Source organism: Alnus glutinosa, chromosome 1 (genome assembly GCF_958979055.1).
Source record: "Alnus glutinosa chromosome 1, dhAlnGlut1.1, whole genome shotgun sequence".
Taxonomy (NCBI): Eukaryota; Viridiplantae; Streptophyta; class Magnoliopsida; order Fagales; family Betulaceae; genus Alnus; species Alnus glutinosa.
The window spans coordinates 43,774,677-43,786,878 of NC_084886.1; the positions used below are offsets into that span (position 1 = coordinate 43,774,677).

At 36.8% G+C, this 12,202-nt stretch overlaps 2 protein-coding genes across 2 annotated transcripts; both read left to right on the top strand.

Annotated features, from left to right (window-relative positions):
* Positions 1-2,384: 2,384 nt before the first annotated feature.
* LOC133875493 (1-Cys peroxiredoxin) lies at positions 2,385-8,419 on the top strand. The gene is made up of 4 exons (XM_062314025.1): positions 2,385-2,637; positions 2,747-2,895; positions 2,975-3,121; positions 7,992-8,419. Exons 1-4 carry the CDS (start codon positions 2,520-2,522, stop codon positions 8,235-8,237), a joined length of 660 nt encoding a protein of 219 aa, XP_062170009.1. The 5' UTR covers positions 2,385-2,519; the 3' UTR covers positions 8,238-8,419.
* Positions 8,420-9,737: 1,318 nt separating this feature from the next.
* Positions 9,738-10,901, top strand: LOC133876315 (uncharacterized). The gene is made up of 2 exons (XM_062314881.1): positions 9,738-10,640; positions 10,746-10,901. Exons 1-2 carry the CDS (start codon positions 9,857-9,859, stop codon positions 10,844-10,846), a joined length of 885 nt encoding a protein of 294 aa, XP_062170865.1. The 5' UTR covers positions 9,738-9,856; the 3' UTR covers positions 10,847-10,901.
* Positions 10,902-12,202: the final 1,301 nt, after the last annotated feature.

Genomic DNA, 12,202 nt, shown 5'->3' on the forward strand with positions numbered 1-12,202 from the left:
TTGCAAATATCTATCTTGGGTTTAAAAAGTGAATAGATACTCTTTGTGATATGCAAAAAGAACACAAATATGTCTTTAGACCCAACTTCCGTCCAAATTTTTAATGCAAACCGCCGAGATACCATGTTAGCATCAATCATGTTACAACATGTGTCATTTTTACAATAATAATATAAACACACACACACACATGTATATATATATAAAAGAAATAAAAAGTATAGGGAGTAGTCGAACCATCTCCATTTACCCAAAATGGGTTACTCGAATATGTCACGTGTTATTTATAATAAAAATATAAATATATATAAAGTAGACGGAGTAGTCGAGCCACCTCAATTTGCCCAAAGGGGATTACTTAACCACCCTCTCTACTCAACCTAAGGGTGGTCGAAACTACCCAGCCCAATTGGGGACCGAATAACCACTTTCAACGAGTATGGTGGTGGTTCAGCTACCTCCAAATTTACTAAGAGGAGGTGGTCAAACCACCCCCAATGGCTATGGGAGTGGTAATTTGACTACATACAAATTTGTTCGAAATGGTAGTTGAATTACCCTTAATGGCTATAGGGTAGTTCGGCCACCCTAAACCAAACAAGTGGGGCGGCTCAACCACGTACATTGTCCATTTTTGTTTTGTTTTTTTTTTTTTTTTTTTTAATTTTTAATTTTTATGTTTCATATGTCACGATATGATTATTGTTGGCATTGCCTTTAATGGTTTCCATTAAAATTTGGATGAAAGTTTGGTCTATGGACCTATTTGTATTTTTTGCTTACCACAAGGAATCTCTAGTCGCTTTTTAAACACAATGAGTTATTTGCAGCTTAGTGAAACTATATAGAATGATTTTGCATTTTTTTATTTTTTATTTTTAAAAAATAACAATAAGTTGTTGGCTTTATGACTCATTATACTTCTACCATAATAACATGTACAGTAACATTTCATTGAGGTGTCCTTGTAGTTTATTGGGGCATGTTTGTTTCGGCGTAAAATATTTTACGCCATAAAATGTTTTCAGCTATAAACATTTTATGAAAAAATTGTTATTTTCCGTAGTTCGTATCCAATCCTAAAAACAGTTCGAAAAACATTTTCTTGTGTCTAGCTCATATAGAAAATTACCAAATACTTATTATATTTTCATGTCATATGAAGAGTTACGAGGAAGAGATAAAGACAACGAAAATGAGTTATGGAGAAAGAAAGAAAGTGTATGAGAATACAAGGATTATGGAGATTGGGATTGAAATCCAGTGAAATTGCTTGTCTGCATTTCTTGCAATATGCACAAACAATTGTGAAAATGACCCTTGTGGGCCCCACTGCCGGGCAAGTGTTCGGGCAACTCGAGACCTACTCGAACAAGTAGGCTCCATAAGGAGTCCTCTCACAATTGCTTGTTTGGAGGTGCATGTAGCCCATGTGAGAGAGCGACGAAACTTAGTTTACGAAAATAAGAACATAAACTATTTCACGTCTCATGAATGTTATTTTTCTTTGTCAACGAAAATTATTTTTGGATTAGCCAATTCTTTATATCGCGTCAAATGCTAAAAAATGAGAAAAGCCTTTTCTAAAACTTATTTTATGCAAAAACAAACGAGGCCTTAAATGAGAAAGTTTGCCTTAGTAATCATAAAAATAGCTAGGTAGTGGATATATAACTGTGTTTAAATTTTTGGATTAAGAAGTCGTTCTAATATTATTATGTTAAAGTGTTAAACGATGTTTAACCTAAATGTTTATTTCCGATCATGAGCTTTGTTTGATAATATTTATTTTTTCTTAATTCATTTAATGTTTTTAAAATGAAAATATTTATATATATTTCATAAAACACTTAAAATTATTTTTACCTTTACGATGGCATTAATATACTTAAAACAAAAAAAAAAAAACCCTCTAAAATGCACAACAAGCAAACAAAGCCCTACAATTTTATTTTATTTTTATTTGTATTTAAAAAAAAAAACAAATAATCACAAATAACAATGAGGAGATCCAGGGATGACCGTACGATTGGACCACTAAAAAACCGAAAATGATTGTGGAGGACGAAAAAAATTGTCCCCCACCCTCGTCTTCTTAATTTTTAAATAAAAAAAAAAATCAAAAAGTGTCCTGAGGACACTTTTTATTTTGTTGATTTAAAAATTAAAAAGAGAGGATGGGTAAACCGTCCCATGTATGTATCAGCTCTCCTAAAAAACATACCGCCAACAACCAGAAAAATCGGCTTCTCACTATCCACTAATTAAAGAAAATGACCCAACCAAAGAAAAAAGAGGAGAGAGAATTGAGGAGAATGGCGGTACACGTGGAAGGAGGCTGGCCTGCGCACTCAGTATCATGCAGGCAACCGTCGAGCTCTATGGCCACGACACATGCCAGTGCCACACTGCCACGTTCTCTTCATGCACCAGATCTTCGTCATTTATAAACTCAACCTCTCTCCCACCCTTACATCGAGAAAGAAACAAGAAAATTAACAAAAAGACTTGCTTCGGAAATGCCAGGCTTGACAATCGGAGACACAATTCCCGACCTTGTAGCCGATAGCACCCATGGGAAAATTAAGCTTCATGACTACATCGGTGCTAGCTGGACGATAATCTTCTCTCACCCGGGTTAGTATCAGTGTGTTTAATTTCTTCGTTATTGGTGTACGTGTATATATCTATAGGTGTTTGATATGTTTTGGTTGGCTTACAATCTTGGATATGAGTTCTCATGTAGGCGATTTCACGCCGGTCTGCACTACGGAACTTGGCCAGATGGCGGCGCAAGCTCCGGAGTTTGCTCGGCTAGGGGTGAAGCTCGTGGGATTGTCTTGTGATGATTTGCAGTCCCACAACGAGTGGATCAAGGATATTGAAGCCTACACTGTAAGTTTTTCTTAATTTTTTTTTTTTGGATTAATAAATTCTCGATTTGTAACTTACACGCAAGTTCTTCTCCATGCAGCCTGGCTGCAAGGTGACGTACCCGATCCTTGCAGATCCCAACAGAGAGATCATCAAGCAACTGAACATGGTGGACCCGGATGAGAAAGACTCCGCAGGAAACCCGCTCCCATCTCGAGCTCTGCATATCGTAGGCCCCGATAAGAGGGTATATATATATATATATATGCTCATCATATTTGAAAGCTCTGATCCGGCCAAACTACTAAAATTTTCTTTAACAAGATCTGAATGTTTTTTTTTAACAAATTTAAAAGCTAAAAAAAATTGTATGTTTGACAATTGTTTTTGTTAGGGGGGTCATGGCTCCACCATGTCTCTCTAAGTTGCGTCAGTAGTTGCCTTGATGACATGCTTCTTTTTTAAAATGCGATATTTTTCAAGTGTTTCGATTCTTTAAAATAGTCTATATTCTAAATTGAAAATATTTTGGTCTATAAATTAGTAGTCATGCGTCACTACAAAAAAAAAGATCATTAGCAGCGACTTTTTGTCGCCGCTAAAAGTCTTTTTGTCGCCGCTATTGATCAATAGCGGCGACATGTGGCCGCTAATGCAGTCGCCGCATATACTCCGCCTCTAAAGATCAATAGCGGCGACATATAGAGTCGCCGCTAATGTTCGCTCAATAGCGGCGACAAATGTCGCCGCTAATAATATTTTTTGGCGCCGCAAAAAAATTATAGAATGGAGGTCATTGTCGCCGCTAATGATCTATCATTAGCGGCGACACCAAATGTGGCCGCTAATGTGCTATCATTAGCGGCGACATACGGGTCGCCGCTAATGATATGAAAAAAATTAAAAAAACATTATTAGCGGCGACAAATGGGTCGCCGCTAATGATATGAAAAAAATTAAAAAAAATAAAAAACTTATTAGCGGCGACATACGGGTCGCCGCTAATGATAATAAAAAAAAATTAAAAAAAAAAGAAAAAAAAAAAAGAAAAGAAAAAAAAAGAGAGACCCATCAAAAAGACCCAGGACTGCGAATGACTTCATAATAAGCAAAGAAACATGAAAAATTACCAAACAATGTCCTAATTTTTACTTGTTACTATTCTTGTAATCAACATTAACATTCAAATTAACACAGAATCCAACAAAAAAAGCCAAAAAAAAAAAATGCATTAAGCATGCGAATACAAAAGAAAGGGCCAAAAAAAAAAATGCATTAAGCATGCAAATACAAAAGAAAGACCCAAGACGTTGGTCTCTTGAGAGGACTGCAAATGACTTCATAATAAGCAAAGAAACATGAAAAATTACCAAACAAAGTCCTAATTTTTACTATTATTGTAATCAACATTCACATTCAAATTAACACAGAATCCAACAAAAAAAGCCAAAAAAAAAATGCATTAAGCATGCAAATACAAAAAAAAAGGGCAAAAAAAAAATGCATTAAGCATTCAAAATACAAAAAAAAAAAAAGACCCAGAACGTGGGTCTCTTGAGAGACCCACGGCTGGATCTCTCAAGAGACCCACGGCAGGGTCTCTCAAGAGACCCACGGCTGGATCTCTTGAGAGACCCACGGCAGGGTCTCTCAAAGAGACCCACATCCTGGGTCTCTTGAGAGACCCAGGACGTGGGTCTCTTGAGAGACCCAGGACGTGGGTCTCTTGAGACCCACGGCTGGGTCTCTTGAGATGCACAGTGGTGGTTGTCGGGAGAGAGAGAAGAAGAAGGGAGAAGAAGAACAAGAAAGAAGAAAGAAAGAGAGAAAAGAAAATCATGGAGAGCTATGGAGAGATGAGAGACGGATCAGATAGATACTTATGAGTAAAGAAAGAGATATTCTGTCTCTAGAGATTAAGAGAGATGAGAGTTAAGGAGATACTTATGAGTGTGTGAAAAGGAGGAAAAAACAAAAAATTCAAAACTTTGCATTTTGTTTTGGCTGTGCGCGCGGGACGCGAAAATTTCGTGTCCCGCGCACTGTACTCCAAAATTTAGAACCAATTTTTAAGAAAAATAAATTTAAAAATAATCTAAGAATAAAATAAAAAATATATATTTTAAAAAACAAATTAAAGAAAAAAAAATAAAATGAAAAAAACATTTTTGTTTAAAAAAAATTAAAATTCAAAAAATTTGAAATTTTTTTGCTGCAGGACCCCAAAATTTAGAGTTGTTTTCTTCCAAAATGGCTTCAATCACTTATAATTTGAAAATAATCTATATATATATATATATATATATATATATATATATATATTAAAAAATAATTAAACAAATTTTTGTTTAAAAAAAACAGAAAATTAAAAAAAAATTAAAACCAGTTTTTATTTATTTATTTATTTATAATTTTTTGTTATTTTCTATTTTTCTTAATTTTAATAATTTTATCAATGGTGTCCTTTTTCATTATGAGAGAACATTGACATTTTTTTATAATTTTAGGAGGAACATTGACATAATTGATAGTTTGTGATCAATCATGGTACTGTACATGTGATCGATCGTGGTACGATTTATGTGGTCGATCGTTGTACGATCTATGTGATGCAACGTGGTACGATCTATGTGATCGATTATGGTACGATACATGTGATCGATAGATTATCCGATCAATCATGATAGATCAATATGATCGATAGATCATCTGATCAATCATAGTAGATCATCTGATTGATCATGATAGATCAATAGGATCGATAGATCATCCAATCGATCATGATAGATCATCCAATCGATCATGATAGATCAATAGGATCAATACGTCATCCGATCAATCAAGGTAGATCATCTGATCGATCATGATAGATCAATGTGATCAATAGATCATCCGATCAATCATGGTAGATCAATGTGATCAATAAATCATCCGATCAATCATGGTAGATCAATGTGATCAATAAATCATCCGATCAATCATGGTAGATCATCTGATCGATCATGATAGATCAATAGGATCGATTGATCATGATAGATCAATAGGATTGATAAATCATCCGATCGATCATGATAGATCAATAGGATCGATAGATCATCTGATCAATCATGGTAGATCAATAGGATTGATAAATCATCTGATCAATCATGATAGATTAATAGGATCGATAGATCATCCGATCGATCATGATAGATCTACAGGATCGATAAATCATCCAATCGATCATGATAGATCTATAGGATCGATAGATCATCTGATCAGACTAATGCACAAGGTCGGATGGTCTATCGATCATATTATTCTATCATGATTGACCAGACTATCACTACAAAAGGATCTTATTATTCTATCATTATTATTATTTTTTTGAAAAAAGTACACATAACCCCCTCAAACTACCACTCAATTGTCAATGTACCCCACAAACTACCAATTGTGTTAATGTCCCCCCTTAAACTACTAAAAAATGTCAATGTAACTCCTAAGACCAACAAAAAGACAAAAATGACCTTAATTTTTTTTGAATAAGACAAAAATGTCATCATAAATTCAAAAAATTAAAACTAAAAGACTAAAAAATAAAACAAATGAAGAAAAAGAAAAAGAAAAACAAATTTTTATTAAATTAAAAAACGAAAAAGTACAATTTTTTTCTAAAGAAAAAAACGAAAAAATAACAGAACTTTATTTATTTATTTAAATAATAAAACAAATTAAAAAAAATTTATTAAAATAAAAAGACAAAAAAGTACTTTTTTTTTTAAAAGAAAAAAGAACTGAAAATTATTATTTTTTTTTAAAATAAAAAATAAAAAATAGTTTTTAATTTTTTTTTTGAAGAAATTTTTGTTATTTTATATTTTTTTTAATAATTTTATTTTATTTTAATAATTTTATGAATGACACTTTTGTCATTAGGGGGACATTGACATTTTTTGGTAGTTTAGGGGGGGACATTGACACAATTGGTAGTTTGGAAGGTACATTGACAATGAGGTGGTTGTTTGAAGGGGTTATGTGTACTTTTTCCTATTTTTTTTTTTTATTGTGTAGGATCAATAGCGGCGACCCAAATTGTCGCCGCTATTGACCAATTATTAGCGGCGACATTTAGATATCGCCGCTATTGATCTAGCATTAGCGGTGACTTTAGAAGTCGCCGCTAATGAATATGATTATTATTTTTTTTCTATTTTTTTTATTGCGTAGGATCAATAGCGGCGACCCTAATTGTCGCCGCTATTGACCAATTATTAGCGGCGACATTTAAATGTCGCCGCTATTGATCTAGCATTAGCGGCGACTATAGAAGTCGCCGCTAATGAATATGATTTATTATTTTTTTTTATTGTGTAGGATCAATAGCGGCGACCCCAATTGTCGCCGCTATTGACCAATTATTAGCGGCGACATTTAGATGTCGCCGCTATTGATCTAGCATTAGCGGCGACTATAGAAGTCGCCGCTAATGAATATGATTTATTATTATTTTTCTATTTTTTTTATTGTGTAGGATCAATAGCGGCAACCCCAATTGTCGCCGCTATTGACCAATTATTAGCGGCGACATCTAAATGTCGCCACTATTGATCTAGCATCTAATGAATATGATTCATTATTTTTTTTCTATTTTTTTTATTGTGTAGGATCAATAGCGGCGACCCCAATTGTCGCCTCTATTGACCAATTATTAGCGGCGACATCTAAATGTCGCCGCTATTGATCTAGCATTAGCGGCGACTTTAGGAGTCGCCGCTAATGAATATGATTTATTATTATTATTATTTTTTATTTTGTAGGGTCAATAGCGGCGACTCCAATTGTCGCCGCTATTGACCCATTATTAGCAGCGACCAACAAGGGTCGCCGCTAATGATGGGTCAATAGCGGCGACAAATGGTCGCCGCTAAAGATCTAATGTATATTTGCGGCAACTTTTTAGCGGCGACAGGTTGGTCGCCGCTAAAGATCACTAATTAGCGGCGACCTCTAAATGTCGCCGCTAATGAGGTGTCTTTAGCGGCGACTATGGTGTCGCCGCTAAAAAGTTGGCCGCTAATGTGCAAATTTCTTGTAGTGCGTGCCCTAACATATATGTGGGTGGGTCGCGTACGTAGGTAAAGCTGAGCTTTCTATACCCGGCGACGACTGGGCGAAACATGGATGAAGTGGTGAGGGTGTTGGAGTCCTTGCAGAAGGCCTCCAAGTACAAGGTCGCCACCCCGGCGAATTGGAAACCGGGAGATCCTGCGGTGATTTCGCCCAGCGTGTCCAATGAACAAGCCAAGGAGATGTTCCCTCAGGGTTACAAGACCGCCGACCTCCCATCCAAGAAAGACTACCTTCGTTTTACCAATGTCTAAAATGATCCAAACTGCATGCATATGCCAGTTGGGTACCAAAAAATAATATTGTATGAAGTCTTAAGTTTATGCATCTTCTCTGTGAGATGTTCTAGTGAACTAGATATGTGTCTGTACGTAGAAATCGTTTAAAATGCTTATGGGACCTTATTAACGCTAAATTAATTTGTTTGCTTGCCTAATTGTATACCTTAATTTGTAGTTTGTTCTCGATCCCCTCTAGTTATCTTGACCCTTTTTCTTTTGTTTCACTTCAACAACGTCGTGCAGTTGATTATACATTTATATGGCCTGGACAAGAATTAATCGACACCGACACGTATCTTAAAACTTAGGCACTCTACCAAAGAAAAAAGAAAAGAAGTTAGGCACTCACTGTTTGTTCACTTCTCAGGTATAGTGGGCTGTAATTTTATTTTTTTGTTCTTTATTCTATTTATCGAGAGGAGAAAATGGTAAAGATAAAAAAATGATTTTCTTTTTACATTTGGTGAGTTGTTTTTACCAAAATTTTCTCTAAATTCCTAAGTTTTTTGCTCTTATTTTAAGATTTTGGCTTGCCAAATGTTAATTTGACTTGCTCTATAATGCTCCAAGACTTGAACAAGATTTTTGGGTGCTATATAGGCTGTACCGGCTACACCTATATCTTGGGTAATCTATTAGACTATCAGTCTATGACTCTATCATGGTGCTAGATCACCTATATATCCTTGCCTTTAACCTGTATCTTTGAAGAGAAAAATCTGGTCGTAGTGTAAATCCAGTGCTTAAGACACCTCAACTTATAATACAAAAAAGAATAATAACCCTTTCACTCCAAGTAATTTCCATTCTTTTGACAGAAATTAAAGAATACCCATCGGCACACCACCCCGTCTCTTCCGCCCAACGCCAACCGCAACTTTGATCTGTATACCAAGCAAATTTTAGAAAAAACCCATCTCTTCCCAAACCATTCAAACACAGAAGAAAATCATCTTAGAATAGTAGCGGTGCGATTTTTGAATAGTACTTTGAGGAACGCATCGACGGTCATATCAAGATGTATATGGAGGTATATATGGTTCATAATGCGCGCACCATCAGCAACATTTTTGAATAATCTAGGCTTTTTTAATTTGTACAGAATCTTACTGATTAGAGCTAGGTAGGTAGGTAGGTCCCCAGTAAATCAAAGTTGAAATTGGATAGCGGAGCTTGACATTTCTCTTTTTTTGAACCTTTATATGGGGGCAAACTGGCAAAGAGCCTGAGACACAAACCCCCTATGACGGGAAAAGGATAGCAAACTTGTCCCAGTTCATAGTTCACACCTATCCCAGACCGTAAAGGCTTAAAAAGGAACCCCAATTAATAATGGAATATCGCTTTTTTCTCAAATTTTCAACTTGTGGATCCCAGCACCAGCCTGTGACATGTTCAACGGTCAAAAAAGTGTCTTCAATTATGGAGTAAATTTCGGACTTCTGTTGATTGATTGTACCCTTCCGTGTAAAAAAAAAAAAAAAAAAAGGTCATTTGCTTATGTTTTTTCAAATCCCTCTACTCAGAGTAAACACGTTTTGCTCTTCTCTGTTCTTCAGGCGTACATGGCATGAGAAGTAAACAGCACGAAGATGCAGTCTACACTAACCCTATCCACCATATTCAAGCTTATAATCTTAACATTGCAGCTGCAAACACTTCCCACTACTTTGGCAGCTCTCTCCCTCTGCCGAAACTCCTGCGGCAGCATTGCTATAAAGTACCCATTTGGGCTCGACGATGGGTGCGGCGCGCCGCAGTTCAGGCACATGCTAAACTGCACCACTGACTTGTTCTTCACAACTCCTTCCGGCATCTACAAAGTCCAGTCCATCGACTACGTCAAGAAAACAATGGTGATCTACGACCCAGCAATGTCCACGTGCTCCATTCTACAACCTCACCACGACTTTGTTATGACGGACATTCAGTCAGTCATAATACCTCCCTCGTCGGACACCGTCTTTGCCTTACTAAATTGCTCTATCGACTCGCCTGTCCTTAACCATTACAAGAATCTATGCTTCAACTTTTCAGGCCACTCGTGCGACGAGCTTTATGGCCCGTGCAATGCTTTCCGGGTGTTCCATTTGTTAGCCAACAGTTCTCCGCCCTGCTGTTTTACAGGGTACGATACGGTGAAGTATATGAGCATGAATATCTTGGACTGCTCGCATTATACCACCGTGATTAACACTGATAATTTGATGGGAATGGGACCGTTGGATTGGGTGTACGGGATCAAGCTGTCCTTCACTGTAGCGGATACTGGATGTGAACGGTGTGCGCAGTCTGGTGGCGCTTGTGGGTTTGATACTGAGACTGAGGGGTTGGTCTGCCTTTGCTCGAGTTATGTGAATTCTACTAGAGAATGTGGTAAGGCATATTGGAAAATTTTGAAATAATTAAAGTAAATTAATTAACGAAATATATAGTTTTAAGGCTGTACTAATTTTTCTACACTGCTACTTTGTGTTTTAGCTGCAGGCAGTATCACAGCTAAAGGGCAGAGTCATGCTCCATTGTCACTGTTCCAAGCACTTGTGTTGATTCTGGGGACATTTCTTCGCATGACTTTATGATGATGTCTCGCTGTTATTTGATCTTTTTTTTGGGGGTTTTTTTTTGTTTTTTGGTTTTGGGGGGGGAAGTTGGTCTGGGGGTTTTGGTCTTGCGAGCAAGCAATTTGTAATATCTTTGCAGACTTCAATTATGGACAGCCTGCCTTATTTGGGTTTTGCATTCTTTCCGAGTAGCAAAGATAGCTACTAGAAGTGAATTCTCACGTGCAGCTTGTGTCTACTTTGTACATTTTTAGCGTTGTGTCTCATACAATGGTGGGAAATTGTGGGAGAACCTCGTCATGACCAAAATGTCCGAGCTGTATGTCACATTTAAAAATTGGGAAATGATATTTCTATATCCCATTACTCTACATCAATCGTATACTAAAACACATAAGGTGTGAGATTCATGCATGTGGATCTTATATATGTGAGTTTCATATACATGAGTCTCACACTCAATGTGTCTTGGTGTAGGATTGATGTAGGATAATATGATGTAAGAATAACACATCCCTTCAAAATTAGGCCTCACGAACTTAAGCATTCTATTTCTAGGAAACGAATCCTCTACATTTCATTTGAAAGTGAGACGAGCAAATAGTGTATTTAAGAGTAAAATGATCTCTTTTTTTTTACCATTTTGCCCTCTTAAATACGCTAATTAGATCCTCGCCATTTCAAATCCTTCTCCTGGCACATGTAGTTATGAGTATGAAAAATCCTTCGACTTCATAGTAATGCTATATTTTCAATCGTAGACGTAGACCGGCCTCCAAGATTAAACCATCTCCAAAACCACTTTCTTCTAGATTCCATTTTCCTTCTATTGTTGAATTTCTGTGTGTCGCCACATGCACCTTCTCCCTCTGCTGTTAGTTTTTCTCAAGCCTTTACTGTAGCTGATTCTAGAAAACTAATCTCATTATTAGGTTTTCAAAGTGCAAAACTACCAATTTGTGAAAACTACGACAACAACAGTCATCTCACACGCCCTCATGCACGCTCCACTGGACATCTCTGTCTGTTTGTCCACTCGCTTCACATTCTGCTACCAGATATGTTTTTGACAAAACAGCCATCGAAATTGGTTTGCCACCAATAGATTGGTGGATCAGTGTAGTTTCTATTTGACGTAGATGCCACACGTGCCTTCACATGCCGCACATGCTATCGACTTCTCCTGCAACTCTCTTTCACGCGCTACACACGCGTTCATCAAACTCGGGTTATCTAATTAGATCCCAGAACCCGGTCCACCATTAGGCTTGTGGATTTTAACCTAATTCAAGCCCAGTCAGTGACCCAAGTCATCCTAGTTTGATGGTCCATCGCCGCCTAGTTTTAGGCCATTTGCAACTAGGGGTAGGCAGG